Below are 18,427 nucleotides of genomic sequence, written 5' to 3' on the forward strand. Positions count from 1 at the left end.
ATTATATTGCAGCTTACTGATTAGATGTGATGGGTTCATTTGTTTTCTTTTCTAGGCTTTCTTTCTTTTAATTTTACATGGTGATCCTGACAGTATCTGTGGCCTTTGAATAGAACAAACTGTTCTGCAGAGGTAGCAGTTGGAGGATTTTTGACAAACCATTTGCCACTGACAGGGGCGCATACAGTGATCAGCTTTTATTTGATTATGTAAACACTTTATCCCAAAAGGAAAAACTGTCTCTGTAACTGCTTAACCACTTTCTTCCCCTTCCTGCCCAGACCGATTTTTAGCTTTCAGCGCTGTCACACCTTGAATAACAATTGTGCAGTCAACACTATGCCCAAATTACATTTTTATATTTTTTTTCATACAAATAGAGCTTACTTTTGGTGGTATTTAACCGCTTAACACCTGCCCGCCGTCAAATGATGGCAGGCGGAATACTCTATTGTTCTGACAGGACGTCATATGACGTCCTGTCATTTAAAGCCGCTAGGGCGCGCACCCGTCGGGTACACAATGCGCTGCCCGGCGGGCACCCGCGATTGCCCAGTAACTGAGCAGGACCGTGGATCTCTGTCCTGTCAGGGAGAGGAGACCGATGCTGTGTCCCTTGTGTATATGTGAATGGTTCCAAAAATGTTTCAAATGTGTCCGATGTGTCCACTATAATGTCGCAGTCCCAAAAAAAATTGCCGCCATTCCTAGTAAAAAAAAAAAATCATTATTGTGTCCCCTATTTTGTAGGCAATATAACTTTTGCGCAAACCAGTCACTATACGGTTATTGCGATTTTTTTTTTTTTTTTTTACCAAAAATATGTAGAAGAATACGTATCGGCCTAAACTGAGATAACATTTTTTTTTTTTTTTTTTAAATGGGATATTTATTATAGCAAAAAGTAAAAAATATTGTGTTTTTTTTCAAAATGTACACTCTATTTTTGTTTATAGCCCAAAAAATAAAAACCGCACAGGGGATCAAATACCACCAAAAGAAAGCTCTATTTGTGGGAAAAAAAGGACGTAAATTTTGTTTGGGAGCCACGTTGCACGACCGCGCAATTGTCAGTTAAAGCAAAGCTAAAATTTTGTCTGGGCAGGAAGGGGGTATGTGCACAGTAGGCAAGTGGTTAATCACTGAAAAAAAAAAAATACTGATTTAAAAAAATTATAAAAAAAGAAGCTTTTCTTTGTTTCTGTCAGTAAAATTTGTAAATAAGAGATTTTTTGCGCTGATGAGGCGGCACTGATGAGTACTGATAGGCTGCACTGACGGGAACTGATGAGGTGGCACTGAAGGGCACTAATTAGGTGGCACTGATATGCAGCACTAATATGCAGCACTGATAGGTGGCTCTGGTGTGCAGCACTCATGGGCAGCACTGATGAGCAGGCACTGACTGGCATTACTAATGGGAATTGATTGGTGTCACTGATGGGCACTGATTAGTCTCAATGATGGGCACTGCTGGACCTTTACTCTAATCAGGACACTGATAATCAGTGCCCTGATTACCTGTCCTGGTCTCCCCTGCGTGAAAGTGCCGCTGATCGTCTCTCCTCGCCACACACTCTGTCAGTGTCAGGTGAGGAGAGCCGAAAAAAGGCACTTCCGCATTTACATGTGACCGGGTGTGATTGGACACAGCCAATCACATGGTTAAAGAGCCTCGGCCGTGGGTCTTTACTGAGTTTGGGGTTTGCGCCTTGACCAGGAGAGTGGCTGCTATTGCAACGCTGCACACCCCTGTGGATGTTCTGTAGCTCCGTAATGTGATGTTGTCCCAAAATGAGAGCCTCACTATTCCGCCATCACTTGACGATGGGCGAGCGGCAAGTGATTAAAAACACGTGGGCGGAAGTTTGGCTTCAATTTTTTAGTGTATCTAAATCTGCCAGTACATCTAACACTAACACACCCCCCCCCCCCCCCAGATTGACATTGATGCCGTCTAAAGGTGTCGCTGTTGCTCCTTCATCGAGAGTGGAGGCACTCTATTACAGGAGGTGTATTACTGGCCAGATCACCAGGTGAAAACAAGAGAAAAAAATTGAAAACTAATGCAGCTCCCACGACTGGTAACCTGCAATATATAATATTTTTGGTTTGGGGTTTAACACCACTTTAACTTCTAACAGATATGACTCTTTAATTAAAAAGATCATTATATTGAACACATGTATTGTTTAGTGTAGCCAACAAATGATACTGCATCCTATTAATGTTTTTCTGCAAAGGAGATTCTGCAATCCAATTAAACATGTATGATTATGATCACTCTTACAGAATTTTGATAAATATGTGTATGCATAATTACCTATTAAACATATCAATTCTATCTTTCAGTAATTTTATTGCATCCACATGGGATGGTCAGGTGCTGCATGTGTTTACAGATGGCACAATGCTGAGAAAGGTGTTACAAGAGCCCAGTGAAGCTGTCCATGCACTTACCTGTCATCCTGGCAAGACACAAATTGCCATTGGAAGTTACAATGGAATCTTGAAAGTTTGGGACTACAAAGACCGGAACTGTTTTATCAGCAGGATTTTTGGCAAAGGCAAATCTTTGCAGTGCCTGGCATATGACCCTAAAGGTAATCTCTCTCTTTTGCGAATTTCCCTCTTACTTATATGTGGTTGATATCCAGAAAAATATAGGTGGAAGGTTTTCTAATAATATAATCCTTTTGAAGTGGTTGTAAACCCTGGTAAAAAAAATCAATAAATAAATAATTACCTGTAAGACAAAGGCATAATGAGCTAGTATGCATCGCATACTAGCTCATTATGAAATACTTACCCTAGAACGAAGCTGTTGCAGCGGTCCCCGTACACCGCAGCATGTCTCCGGAATGTTACTTCCGGGTTTGTGGTCTCCGGCGCTGAGATTGGCCGGAGCCGCGATTATGTCACTCCTACGCATGCGCACAGGAGCCGCCGGTAACAGCACAGCAGCTAAAGAAACGGCACGGGCAAGCAGCTTCTTCAGTGCGCATGTGTTGATAACGTCGGCACATGTGTATACAGTGAATATCTCCTAAACCGTGCAAGTTTAGGAGAAATTCACGGTACCTACAGGTAAGGCCTCGTACACACGGGCAAGAATCGCGTCAGGAAAAAACGTTGTTCTTCCCGACGAGATTCTTGGCAAGAATCTCTTGCCGTCTGAGTGTACACACAAAAGGTCACAGGTTGTGGCTGACCCACCCCCACCAAAGTATACCTCCTACCCCAACTAAGTCGGGGAATGAGCAAGTCTGGGTAAGCGTCTTGCGCGCGCGAAGCGGTCCTATGTGGCCTCGAAAACTTTGCACTTCTTGTGATGTTTTTTGTGCATTAAAACTTTTTGGACGTTATATACGATCCGTAGTGTGCTGGCGAATATGTTCATATGAGTGTACACACAGACCTTTAAAAAGAACTGCGGCAAACATCCCAGTACCCTACAAGAAATTGACCAGGCATGTACTTACGGCAGCGCGCTGTCTGGTGGCTTTGCACTGGAAGCGTTCTGCCCCTCCCCCCCCTGAGGCCCTATATGCCAGAATAAAAGATGTGGAAATGATGGAGAAGATGACGGCCAGAATGCTAGACAGACTGGAGGCCCACGACAAGGTCTGGGAGCTTTGGCACCGCCGAGAGGAGATAACCTGATCAGGTACTTGAGCCGCACGGATGATTTCCCTCCCCATTCCCATACCCTCCACTCCCCTCTCCCCCTCCCCCTTCTTCTTTTTACAGTTTCTTATCTTTCCTTCTTTTTGTTTTTTTTCCCTCTTCCTCTTCTTTTCATCTCCTGTGAACCCACTGGTGATACGAAAATGTTCACTAGTATAACACTGCACTGAAAGGTTTGCCTAGTTCATAGCACTTAACTAGCTTTTGTAGCTGATACTCGGTACGAAAAGTTCGCTACTACATGAGTGGACACATAACTGGTTGAGTAGACTATTAGACATTATCCAGTATGTTAATGACCATTCCTCTAGATATTGTTATCGAGATTGATCCTACATGTATACGTGTATTGAAAATTTTCTGAATAAAACTGTTATTGGAAAAAAAAAAAAAAGAACTGCGGTTCTCTTGAAAGGCAAGAACGCGGTGACGTAATTGCGTACGACGAGCATGCGCTCGTCACATTCGATGCCATCTTACTTCACCCTACCTATGCCGTGGAAGCTACTGCGCATGCGTCAAAGTCATTTCGAGCATGCGCGGGTTTCCACAGCGACATGTAAGTATACACACTCTCGGGTTTCTCGTTGGGAAACAGGCCGACAAGAATCTCAACAATAAAATAGAGAAAAGGATCTCTATTTTTCTTGTCGAGATTCTGGCCAGATTTCCAGACGAGAAACCTGAAAGCCTTGTACACACGCTCGGCTTACCCGGCAAGAAAGCTCTGCTAGCAGTTTTCTTGCTGGTTCTTGCCGAGAAAACCGAGCGTGTGTACGAGGCTTAAGCTTTATTATAGGCTTACCTGTAGGCAAAAGTGGTTGTAAAGGGTTTACAACCACTTTAGGCCTAGCTGCAAACCATGGTATCCGACTGATAAGGGTGACGATCAACATCCATAGATAATATCTACTTTACAAACAGTAAAATTTGAATATAAAAGTTCCCATAGAAATTGGACGATTGTTGCATGGTCCAATTAGGCTGCTTGCGCAATGTGAATGACACCCTAAAGTGGACATCAGGACACCAAAAGGAAGAATTGGTTCAATAGACAAAGCCTCAGTACCTACATTTAAAACCTTAAAGCGGGGGTTCACCCCAATTTTTTTTTTTAAATTACATCTAGCAGAGCCAGCATACTAAGGACATTACATTTTGGCAGGTCATTTTTTTTTCTCAGTACATACCTTTATATCCTGATGTTGTCCAGGGCTTCCGGGTTCCAATGACTGCAGGACTGGGCGTTCCTATCCTTCCGTTCGATGATTGACGTCTTGTGAAACAGGTGACCTGTTGCACAACGCGCGTCACCAGATGTCTGGAAATAGCTGAGCTGCGAGTCGGCACTATACAGCGCCTGCGCAGTCAGCTCTACATGGCGGGCACAGGCGCCGTATAGTGCCGACTCGCAGCTCGGCTATTTCTGGAAATCTGGTGACGCGCGTCGTGCGACAGGTCACCTGTTTCACAAGACGTCAATCATCGAATGGAAGGATAGGAACGCCCAGTCCCGCAGTCATCGGAACCCTGAGGCTGGGATAGGAACGCCCAGTCCCGAAGTCATCAGAACGCGGAAGCCCTGGACAAAATCCGGATATAAAGGTAAGTACAGAGAAAAAAAAAACCTGCCAAAATGAAATGTCCTTACTATTGTACTATTAATGTAAAAAATGTGTTTTTAGGGTGAACCTCCACTTTAATACCACAAAACTATCTTCTAAATCTGGCCATATGATCTGTCTGTTAAATATATGACATCACTATCTTAAACTGACAGACTAAATTTAAAAACTTTGACCCCCAGAAGATGTTTGCCATAATGTGCAAGTATGTAAAATATATTTGTACATTATGGCAGAGTTACCTAGCAGAATGATCCTTTCCGGAGTTACAATGTCAGCAGCACGCCCCTCTGTTGTTGGCACTTCCATCTTTTTATGGTCTTCTTACAGGTTCTGAGTCTCAAGCCCCTTAACTGGCCTCGTCCAGATGACATAACCATAGCTCTTAACTTTCCCTGATTTCAAGGGACTGTCCCTGATTTTGAAAAATGTCCCTCATTCCTCCTCATTTGTTTTATATAAAATGCACTTTTTAGGTATTAAAAAGTGTTTCCCAGTGCTAAACCTTTCATCCAATTTCTAAATTGCTGCATTTGTAAATACTAAAAGCAACCCTAAAAGAATAGTAGTGGTAAAAAGCACTTGTGGGTTTAACCACCCTGGCGGTATGATTATGTCAGATTTTTACGTCTCAAAGCGGTACAATTGTTTTGCATAGAAATTTGGCGTTTTATATATTAGACCTGTAATTCTTAGTAATAACACACTTAAATCTGTCCAAACAAGAGTCTAGTAGACATCCTGGGTATGATAAAGTTTGAAACACAAAATCATAAATAACTATAAATAATTATAAAAAATAATAATAGTATAATAATTATAATAAAATGAATTTCCCCACTATTCACTATTGCTCAATACTGCAAGTGTTCTTATTTACTATCGCTGTTTTCTAGCTGGTCTCTAACCACTTTTGACGCAAAGGGACACTTTTTGGTTGCTATGGACAATCTCAAGTTTCCAGGCAGAAAGAACAGTATTTATTATATAAAACTGCATGCAGGGCACTGGACAAAACACTAGGGACAAAAGGGATATGAAATAATTTCATACAGTAATGTAAGATTACAATGTACTGTATGTATTACGAATTTTTGAATTTGCTGCTCCTGTGCGTCGCAATGCTCGCAGGAAATGGAGCCTGGCACACAGAGGTATCAGGCTCCCGTCTCATAACTTGCTTCTGAGCAATGCGCGGGTTTCTAACGATCATTTTTCACAACCCGAAAAACGACATTGTTTAAAACGTCGTTAAAAAATGCAGCATGTTCGAAAAAACTTTTTCAGAACCCGAAAAATGATGTGAAGCCCACACACGATCATTTTAAATGACATTTTTTTAAAACGTCATTTTTTTTCATGCTGAAAAATGATCGTGTGTACGCGGCATCAGGGTCAGTGTGTTTGGGTGTTCTATTTTCACTTGATCTCCCTTTGGATTGGATTCACACTTTAATTGCAATATTTTTGGAGTGATCGATTGGACCTTTTTTTATATTATTTAGCGCTACACCTCTTTTCATTATCGTTTATTGCTTCCAACAATATTGTGTCAGCTGCTGTACTTTTTTATTTTATTTTTGATGTAGCGCAACCAAACATTTTATTTTATACTGGTGTAATGCCGTGTACACACGACCTTTTTTCATGACGTGAAAAATGCAATTTTTTTAAATGGTCATTAAAAACGATCGTGTGTAGGCTCCAGGGTATTTTTCTCGACGGGAAAAATGGGCATTAAAAATTTAGATTTAGACATTTTTGGCCCGTTTTTCACGTTGTGAAAAACAGTCGTGTGTAGGCTCCAACGACGTGAAAAAACGTGCATGCTCAGAAGCAAGTTATGAGACGGGAGCACTCGTTCTGGTAAAACTAGCGTTCGTAAGGGAGTAAAGCACATTCATCACGCTGTAAGAGACTGAAAAGTGGTGTATCGTCTTTTACTAACACGAAATCAGCAAAAGCAGCCCAAAGGGTGGCGCCATCTAAATGGAACTTCCCCTTTATAGTGCCGTCGTACGCGTTGTACGTCACCGTGCTTTGCTCAAGTATTTTTTTTTTCACGATCGTGTGTATGCAAGCCAGGCTTGACAAGAATCACGTCGAAAAAAAATTAGTTTTTTTCTAGGACATTAAAAATGGTCGTGTGTATGCGGTTTAAGAGATGACATAGTTAAAGCCTGACATATCATAAATACTGGCTGCAGAGAAATAATATACAAGACATGGCACAATTATTAGGGTGGAAGGATTGATACAGATGAAAACAAATATTTCCCAGGTGATAGCAACCACTTCTAAAGGGAGGAGTATCCATTATACCCCAGGTTGTGGTTGGTGCCTGGGGGTTCATACTGTATACACTTGTCTGTTTGAGTATTTTTTATGTACATGGGTATGCAACTGCTGGGCAGAAAGAGAATTGGTTGTCATTCAGATTATGTATGCTGATCCAGGGTACTGGTGTGTTTGTGGGTTACTATGTGAAGCACCTGTACAGTGTGTCATATGTTACCCCAGGCAGCATGTACAAGGTCTTTTGTCTTGACTTTTCTTGTCTTGAAATTACAGGATTCTATTTAGCAGCCGGCTTTACAGATGGAAGTGTACATATAATGGACGCTGTGACTCTGGAAGATGAAACGAAAGAACCATTCAAGTATGCAAGAGGATCAATAATTAATATCTGTTTCTCTCATGATTCGCGGTATCTTGCTACAGCGGTAAGTATCAATACAGCTACATTTTTCCCTTCATATGTAGAAAGTATGGTAATGGGAACCTGTCACTAAGGGGCTCCTGAAGCAAGCAAAGACCCATTTATTTTAGTAAGAGAGGAGCCCAGTCAAGTGACCCGGCAAATGTTTTTTCATATCTTTCTGTCCTCACTTTAGAATGCCCATTCATTTGTCAAGTTTGCAGCAGGAAATATGTAAATCTCCAGTCTATTTTCAACTTGTAGTGATACAAGCAGATCTGCTGTTAAGCTCCCTTCTTTATTCTCACCTCATTTTTCCGGTGGTCATAATTTCAATATATGATTGTGTCTTGCAGCTGTATGTTTCAAGGTATCAGAACATAGACTGGCCATACACTGATCCAATTTCTGTTTCCTGCTGAATATGCTGATTAAACTGAAATTCTATATTTGGGTGACTATATTACCTGAACAGTAATAATGTAAATAGAGGACATGGTTATTAATGAGGAGCTGTTGTCCTTTTCAGATATACATTTGGAAGAGGTCATCTTAATCTAAATAATCTTGTCAATGTTGGTTACTCTATTAAAAACCTGCCAGTATAGAGTCAGTGAGTGCTCACGTAGAGCAAAAGTAGCTCTCCAATTATATTCCTCTGTGTACTACTTACTGTATATAACAATGTATCCATCACATCAAATTCTATCCACAGTAGCTGTGACTGCTATAAGCATACAGTATATGCTACTATTGTTGCCAATTACATCAGAGTATGTATCCACTCACATATGCTGTTGTTCTCATTCATACATATGCCCACTACACTGTTCCAGCTGGTGAGGTTTCAGCTTTGCTCCTCACCCGTGATTTACAACTGCTCTGTTTCAGGGAAACAGATAAGGAATTCCAGCTATGAAATAATAGTTATATGGTAGACTATCAGAGGTGGGTATAGTCTTCACCTGTAAGGTCCCCAGCTAGGGACAGGGATGCGGTATCACTGGAAAAGCCACAGAGCGTTTAAAAGCCCCTCTTTAAGGGGATGTCATGCTGTGCCTACTTGTTGCTTCATCCAGAATTTTCAGTGTTACGCATTTTGATAGAAGCTTTTTTACACATTCCTCCCTCTAAATTTCGGGAAGAACTTCATTCTTTGGAAAAGATTTATAGATTATTTTATCTTCATCTGGAGAGGATCTAAGGAAGATTTAGATATATTTATTGAACATGCCAACAATGATTAGAGCCTTCAGTTTATGTCATATGCCAGGAGAGACTTCCTGGACCTTAACATTTTCATTAAAGATGATCAAATTTTGACCAAGACCTTTAAAAAAACAAGCGGACTCACTCCAATAGTAAGATTCTCACTTTCAGTTGTTATCTCCTGTAATGTTTGATGGGCATACTACAGGGACAATTTATTCAGTTAAGGCAGAACTGTAGCAGATTGGAAAATTACAAAAAAGAAGCAGATGAATTAGTGCTCCAGGCTATTGAAAAAAGGTTATGAACGGGAGACACTATTGAAGCAGAATGGGTAGAATGCTTATCTAGGGAGAGTCTGCTATAAGAGAAGGATGTCACAATGATGATCCATAAAATGAGTTTGACTTGGCCATTGTGCCTAATTTCTTGTACAAAGTGTTTTATTGAAAACACACATCAACAAATTAGTGCAAAGACATGGGCTAACAAGTAAAAAATTGCAGGTATCAAAAGGGTTAATCCGGAATCTTGAAATTTGAGTCAGCCCTTAAAAGTCCTAGGGCGGGTAAAGATGACCAGGAAAAGGATGTCCATATCTTGTATGTTCCAATAAAGTGACGTCATGCTGATCTGGACGACATACCGGCTATCTGACCGGATTACATATACATTTTTGGGCGAGATGACGATATAACATGCAACAGTACAAAAAGAAAAACAAACAAAAAAGCTCACATAAAGGAAGATAACATTCGCCAATTCGTAAAACAAACAGTGGCACATCATGTGTCCAAGCCCAACAGGGCCCAGCCTGCGGGCCAGAGCAGTATAGAGAAGAAAGAGAGAGACGATGAGGAGAAAGAGAACCAGATTGAAGAATAGCATAGGCATATTATGCTGAAGATAGGAAATAAAAATGGAAGGAAATAGAAAAGAGGGGATAGGGGAGGAGAGGCTCATTAAATGGAAAGTAACGCTGGGTCCATTGCGCCTAATTTTAATGCACAAACACCTACTGCAAAAAGAATCATTTCTTGACATTGGAATCTATTGAGGGAGGATAACATTCTGACAAAGGACAAAGAAAGCCATAAACATCCATTACCTAAACATTACAGGGATTATCTTAGTAAGAGCCTGAATGGCATCCTCTTCGGGGATAGAATGGGTAAAATGTGACTGGTGAGGAGATAGTTTCATATGGAAAATGTCACAGACCAAATCAAAGTGCATATTTAATTTTGACACTTTTGCTTCACCAGGGCTCAATCATGATATGGAATTGTTTGCTTTTTTTTTCGTTCAGTACGTTTTATTTAGATTTTATACATATGTACAAAGTGAAGAGATATCAAGATATCAAAAAATGTGAAAAACACAAAAAAAAAACAAAAAACAGCTACAGCAGCTGTCTGGATAAGACATGAAATGCACAAGATCTATGTAGGATAGCACGCAACTCAGAGAAATTCAATAACAGGAGTATACAAATACCTCAATGGTGATCCCAGCATAGGAAATAAAGTATTCAGTCTCAGGGAGTGTAAGAAGACACAGGGCCACACGATGAGACTGGAAGAGAAGCGGTTTAACCTTAAGCTGTGTAGGTTTTTTTTTACTGTTGGGGGCCAGGGCAATAAGGATGTGGAACTCTTCGACAATTGTATCAGTGGGGCAGTATTGATAGTTTTAAAAGACTCTTGGACTTGCATCTTAGTGAACACAACATCCAGGGATATGGGAAATGATTATCGACATTGACACACACACACACACACCTACACAGGTTGAACTGGATGGACTAGTGTCTTTATTCAACCTTACCAACTATGAAACAGTGACATTATTTACAATATTAGGCATTAACCCATGAGGTACACGATTTCCATGAATGATCAAACTTATCTATCAGAATTGTTTGCTTTTGTTGAAAAATTATGAGTGTAATATTACATAGTTACATAGTAGGTGAGGTTGAAAAAAGACACAAGTCCATCAAGTCCAACCTATGTGTGTGATTATATGTCAGTATTACCTGTATGTTGCAGTCGTTCAGGTGCTTATCTAATAGATTCTTGAAACCATTGATGCTCCCTGTTGAGACCACCGCCTGTGTAAGAGAATTCCACATCCTTACCGCTCTTAAAGTAAAGAACCCTCTACTTAGTTCAAGTTTAAACCTCTTTTCTTTCTAATTTGAATAAGTGGCCACATAGGTCTTGTTAAACTCCCTTCCGCAAAAAAGTTTTATCTCTATTGTGGGGTCACCAGTATGGTATTTGTAAATTGAAATCATATCCCCTCTGAAGGATTTATTCTACTTTTAATTTATTAATTTCAGAGTTTTAAGAAAACAATTGAATTTTTACTTTAATTTTAAGACACAGGATTTTTATATAATTGCTCCTGAAACAGAAGTTTTAACAGGGTAACTAAGAGACTGATTAGTAATGAAGCTATAAGGATATGATATAAACAAGCACAACAGGTGTTAACAGGGGGAGGAATACATGAAAAGCAATGCCCTGAGCATTTCTTGACAAAGAGAGAGGCTTCTATCGAAACGCATCAGAGGTAACACTGATGCACAGCATGACATCACCAAGCAGAGCAGCTTTTAAATTGGCTGTGGCTTTTCCAACAGTATTGCACCCCCGTCGCTGTGCCACCGCCTGGGGCCCTGACAGGTGATGACATCACACTCTCCCTCTGATCATCTACATTCTTAACCACTACTTCATGGCTGGGATTTATAATTTATGCTTAGAGCAGTGACAGCTACTGTGGATACACTTTGATGTGATGGATATTGGATACATTGTTATATAGGTAGTGCAAAGGTGGAGAGTCATTGTTTGCTTCAAGCACCGACTGATCAAAAGTCAAGATAAACATGATGGAAGGTGCCAACAAAACACAATCAGTAAAAAAAAAATCTGTAAACTTTTGTTACTTTGTACTTTTTTTGTGATATATTTTGGGAGGTTGTTGAGAGAGGTCTTTTTTTTTTTATTTCTTTTTATACACATGGCGTTTAATTTAGTGACAGCTCACACAGGGGCGACCTGTCGGGCAACTTGCCTGACAAGTCGCGCTCCATGCATTGCAATGGAACCATTCTAATTGGAGCGACTCAAGTCACTCAGACTTAGAAAAAGGTTCCTGTACTACTTTGGGGTGACTTCGGAGCGGTTTGCATTGACTTCTATACAGAAGTCGTTTTGCAAGTTGGATGACTTTGAAGCCACCCCTGTGTGAACCAGTGTTCTATCGAGAAGTGCCCGGCTCGAACTGCGCATTTGCATCACAACAGGTGAGTTTACAATCAGCTGTTGTGTCGGCGAGACGCCGCCTGCGTACAATATCGGCCACTTCTCGATAGAACACCGCACGCTACCGAGGCACGTTCATGTCGATGAGGGGTGGATTTTTACATGATGGGGCCGGATTATTAAATGAAGGGCAGTGCTGCTAAAATGGGGACGGATTTTTACATGATGGGGCCAGATTATTAATTATGCCCAGTGCTGCAAAACACATATTTTTCTGATACAAAAACCTGCCCTTCAGTTTACTAAACACGCCCCGCAAGTGTCCAGGTAAAATAGCAGAAAAATTTGTTTTTCAGCACTGCCCATCATGTACCTATCCGCCCCTCTCCCACGTAAACACGCCTCGGCAGCGCGGATCACAATCTGGCAGAAAAAAATCTCCCGTCTGCTATTGTGCACAGGTGCCATCTCGCCGTTACAACAGCTGATCGTAAACATAAGCTGTTGTGATGCGCATGCGCAGTTTGTCCCTGGCACTATTCGCTGGGGGGGGGGGCACTTCTCGAAAGAACATGTATGTGATTGTATCTATGCTGTAACAATAAAGGATTACTAATTTGTTGGCACCTTAAAAGTCCATCTTGTTTCTCTTGATTTTTGATTACGTTAATTGGATGTTTGTGCCTTTGGCAATCCCCTGATCCCTTTGGAAACACTGACTGATACTACATTGGCATGTTTATATCTGAGGATTGATCCAATACAATGTGGCTGATGAAAAAATAACTGGCAGCTCCGGTCGGGAGCCGCTGTACTAACCATGCAAGGTTAGTCCAGCGATCTCCCCCACTGAGCTTTTGTGTTAGACAGCTTAATTTGGTTGGTAAGCAGACTGGTTGAGGAGTTGAGCTGGGAATTTTCTCTGGTTTTGTCTTGCAAGTATTGCCCTTCCATGTGCTCCTTGCTGTGAAGGCCAGTTATAGATGGGGGCAGAGGCCATTTGTTTGAACCTATGGCAGCTGCCTAAGCAGCCCAATGTGAATATATGATTTTACATTTTGTCCTTGGATATGTTTTAATATAAAAGGTGATTATGAACGATATCATCTGTAAACATTCCTCAGTAGGGAAACTGCCTGTTTAGGATGGTAGATAAACAAGAAGCTATTTATATTTGACATCTTAAGCCTCGTACACACGGCCGAGGAACTCGACGTGCCAAACACATCGAGTTCCTCGGCCAGTTCAGCACTGAAGCCGCCGAGAAGCTCGGCGGGACGAGAGCTCCCATAGAACAACGAGGAAATAGAGAACATGTTCTCTATTTCCTCGTCGAGCTCCTCGTCGGCTTCCTCGGCTGAAAGTGTACACACGACCAGTTTCCTCGGCAGAATTCAGCCAGAAACTCGGTCGGAAGCTGAATTCTGCCGAGTAAACTGGTTGTGTGTACGGGGCCTTAAAGTCCTACGAGCAGGCAGTCTCTGTATTGAAAAAGACATGCAAACTCACCTGCCTACTCACATTGTTCTTTGGAAGAAAAATCGCAGCTCAGTTTAAATACCAGCACAGAGCCTGTGTGGCGGGATGGCTGTCGTGTGCATGTGTCGTGTGCATGTGCAGGAGTGACGTCATCCCGCATTGGCCAAGCAGCCAGGCATCCAGAAGACTCCAGATACAAGATGCTGGTGAGGGATGTCGGACCATTGAAGGGGAAGTAAGTATTGCAGAGTTTAGCTCCACTTCAGGATTCCTTCAGCACTTTAGTGATATTAGTAAAATGTAATCAGTAATACCAAACATTACTGCTATTTAATAACGCAGTCTCATTCATACTGTAGTTCATGCATGTATCTCACAAAGGAAATGTGTCCTCTTGTTTCAGGATGAAGAGTTCACAATGACAGTGTTTCAACTGACTAAACAAAATGGATATACATTTTGGGACTACCTAGCCAGGAATCAAAGTCACTATAGACCAATACAGAATATAATGTTTGGCATTCACCTGGATAGCAATGAACCCAGACTTGTATCTCTTGGAAGCGATCGGATGTTGGTTGGTATTTATTCTATGTATTAATAAGTAGAATACAGTAATGCATATTTATAAGCACAACTATTGCTGAACATTTGTATTTTTTTTCGGAAAAAACTACACATTAGGAAAAAAATAATAATTCTGTATTCACAATTGCACAATTTTGCAAAAAAAAAAAAAATGTGTAAGTTGTTTTGCATAACACAGGGTTTTTAAGCTGTGCTGGTTTTTTGTTCCCCAAATTGTTTGTTACTGATGCTATCATTGTTTTCTCTCCAAAAGGTGGAGTATAATCTTATCAAGAGCAGTAAAGACAATCTAGTCATCGAAAGCAGTGACCGCATTAACCAGAGTGCCGTTCCACAGTGTTTAGTATGGTATCCTCCTTTAACAAAAGAAAATTTTATTCTGGTTGCTAATGATCAGTATAAAATGAAACTTTACAACACAACTACCAAAATGTGCAGGTGAGTAGAAGCAATGTATAGAGTAAATCACAAAGCATGTCTTCTCCGTGTTTTCTTCTTTATGGTTAAAGAAAAACAAAATCCTTCTTAGGTGTTTGGAGTCAGTTAGATTTATCCTGCAATGTTAATGTGGCCATACACGTAGCAAAATTCAAGCCATGGATGACCTTCTTGACACCCTCCCTTTCCAACACCCTTCAAAGGAGCCAAGCAGCATCTAATCAAATCTAATCAAAGAGGTTGATTTAACCACTTAAAGACCTTAGGTGTTTTTCAGATTTGGTGTTTGCAAGACTAAAACAGTTTTTTCTGCTAGAAAATTACTTAAAACCCCCAAACATTATATATATATTTTTTCTAACACCCTAGAGAATAAAATGGCGGTCATCGCAATACTTTTTATCACACCGTATTTGCGCAGCGGTCTTACAAGCGCACTTTTTTTTGGAAAAAATTCACTTTTTTTAATTAAAAAATAAGACAACAATAAATTTGGCCCAATTATTTTATATATTGTGAAAGATAATGTTACACCGAGTAAAATGATACCCAACATGTCACGCTTTAAAATTGCGCCCGCTCGTGGCATGGCGTCAAACTTATACCCTTAAAAATCTCGATAGGCGACGTTTAAAAAATTCTATAGGTTGCATTTTTTGAGCTACAGAGTAGCTCTAGGGCTATAATTATTGCTCTCGCTCTAACGATCGTGGCGATACCTCACTTGTGTGATTTGAACACCGTTTTCATATGCGGGCGCTACTCGCGTATGCGTTCGCTTCTGTGCGCGAGCTCGTCGGGACGGGGCGCTTTAAAAAAAAATGTTTTGGTTTTCTTATTTATTTTTATTGATTTTATTATTTTTTACACTGAAATAAAAAATAAAAAAAATTATCACTTTTATTTCTATTACAAGGAATGTAAACATCCTTTGTAATAGAAAAAAGCATGACAGGTCCTCTTAAATATGAGATCTGGGGTCAAAAAGACCTCAGATCTCATATTTAGACTTAAATGCAAAAAAAAAAAAAAACAGGAAAATTTGTCATTTAAAAAAATGACAACAAAAAAATTGTCTCTTTAAGAGGCTGGGCGGGACTGACGTTTTGACGTCACTTCCGCCCAGCAGAGCTATGAGGACGGGTGGGGGCCATCTTGCCCTCACTCAAGTCCTCGCTCTCCAGGCGGCAGCATCCGATCTCCTCCGCCGCTACCGACGGCTACGGTAAGCGGCGGAGGGAGCGGAAAAGCGGCGGGAGGGGGGGGCCCTCTCCCGCCACCGATAACGGCGATCTCGCGGCGAATCCGCCACGGAGACCGCCGTTATCGTTTACACGGCCGCCTACAGAAAATATGGATACCTCAGTTGTGGCAGCGGCTGCTGCCGTTACTGAGATATCCATATTTAAAAAGAGGACGTACATTTACAATACGCGGGTCTTTAAGTGGGTAATTACTAAAACTGGAGAGTGCAAAATCTGGTGCAGCTCTGCATAAAAACTAATTAGCTTCCAGTTTTTTTTTGTCATATGACGTCACAAGGGGCAAGCTCTCCAGGCGACGTCATTGGATGACAAACGCCCCATGGCTATATAAGAGGTGCTGAACAGAGGGGACATCACAGTGGAGGAAGACAGCTTCAGGACAAGACCGGCTTTTTTTGTTTTTTAGCGGGTAAGAAGACAGCGGCGGGAATGAAGAAGACAGCAGCGGCAAGGAAGAAGACGACATCGGGAGATGACGGTTCTTGGAGAAGATGGCTCCAGGCTTCTTATTTAATAAAGGACTTGTCAAAAACCGGATCTTGTATTTTGTTAACATTTCACAGTTTTTTGGGTGAATGGGTAGGGGTGCGATGTACGCGATACCCATTCACATGGGGGGGGGCGGGATCTGGTGGCCCCCTTGTTAATGGGGGCTTCCAGATTCCGATGAGCCCCTGCCCACAGACCCTGACAACCACCGGCCAGAGTTGTCGGGAAGAGGCCCTTATCCTCATCAAAGCATCCCCCCCCCCCATATTGAGGGCATGTGGCCTGGTATGGTTCAGGAGGCGCTCGCTCTTCCCCTCCCTTTCCTAACCTAGCGGACGGCATGCTCAGATAAGGGTCTGGTATGGATTTTGCGGGGGACCCCACAACATTTTTTTAATGTTCAGCTTTATTCAAATAAAAATGGTTGCAGGAAAGAAAATTGCATCATTTATGGCTTTCTTTAAAGTAATAGTGCATTGCTAATCCTGGTATACCAAACCTATTAGATGGGCTCTGACTGACTGAATGAACAATTGATTCACTGCAGTCTCTAATTTGAGAAGGACCCATAATGCCCATGGTAGAAATAAGCAAGTGAACTATAGGTCTCATAAGAGACATCTAGGAGCAGTACGATTTCATTCATGGCAAGAAAGAGACACAATAATATTCAAAATAACAATGAAGCTTAGCAACACTGACGTGTGTTCTATTGATTCATGTGAATTTTAATCATAGTCCCAGTTTAAATAAGTGAAGACATATTATATGCTTTTTCATAAGAAATAAAGTGTTGGCTGCTCTTTGATGTGGCACTCGAAAATGTGTAGGAGGATGAGTAATGCAGTGCATACAAACATTCTGCCCAGATCTTTTCATATTTGTGGAATGTTTAATACAGACAGAGAACTTATTATAGAAAACAATTCTCCTTGATATATATAAATGTTTGCCACCAGTGCATTTGATACATAGTACTAATTTGATACTATCTGAGTAAACTAAACAGGTACAGAAATTATTTGTGGAACTCAGTGAGCTGCAGAACATATTCAAGGAAATCATTAGATTAACACGTGGATGGTATTTATCATAGATTTCAAAACTGTTTATTCTGAAAAACTGCATGTACATCTATTCTGTGCGAAGCCAGCTAAATTAAAAATTACTAGGCTATTTTCTCTTCAGGTTGGATGTCCTTCATTCATAAGAATAGTGTATATCAGGAAAATACCGCATTATGGCCACTTGATATAGTCCATGATCATAGTAAATAAGAACTTATTTACAATGATTGTCGGCTCCAGTTTCACAATTGAGAAATTAATCAGAGGGGATTGGTTCCAGTAACATACTGTCATCGTAGTTTGTGGTATTACCATGTGAAATATCATCCTCGTTTTAAACTACATCTAATCAGGGCCGCCATCAGGGGGGTACAGGCAGTACACCTGTAAGGGGCCCAGAAGTCCCCAGGGGCCGTATGGCAACCCCCCCTTTTTTTTTCTTTTTTTTTTTCTAAGGGGTCCGGAGGTCCCCAGGGCCCCGGATGGCAACCCCCCCTTTTTTTTATTTATTTTTTATAAAAATTAAAAAACATATATTTTTTTTCTTTTGTTATATATATTTATATATATATATATATATATATTTTTTTTTTTATTAAAGGACCCA

At 40.9% G+C, this 18,427-nt stretch overlaps 1 protein-coding gene across 2 annotated transcripts in view; it reads left to right on the forward strand.

The window, feature by feature from the left end:
* CFAP251 (cilia and flagella associated protein 251) overlaps positions 1-18,427 on the forward strand; it is a 146,408-nt gene that overhangs the window by 77,032 nt on the left and 50,949 nt on the right. For both annotated transcript variants that reach the window (XM_040347047.1, XM_040347039.1), the window contains exons 13-16: positions 2,353-2,603; positions 7,884-8,035; positions 14,377-14,550; positions 14,815-14,999. In XM_040347047.1, the coding sequence (XP_040202981.1) occupies positions 2,353-2,603; positions 7,884-8,035; positions 14,377-14,550; positions 14,815-14,999 (762 nt within the window). The remainder of the gene's footprint in view (positions 1-2,352; positions 2,604-7,883; positions 8,036-14,376; positions 14,551-14,814; positions 15,000-18,427) is intronic.

This window comes from Rana temporaria, chromosome 1 (assembly GCF_905171775.1).
Source record: "Rana temporaria chromosome 1, aRanTem1.1, whole genome shotgun sequence".
NCBI classification, from domain to species: domain Eukaryota; kingdom Metazoa; phylum Chordata; class Amphibia; order Anura; family Ranidae; genus Rana; species Rana temporaria.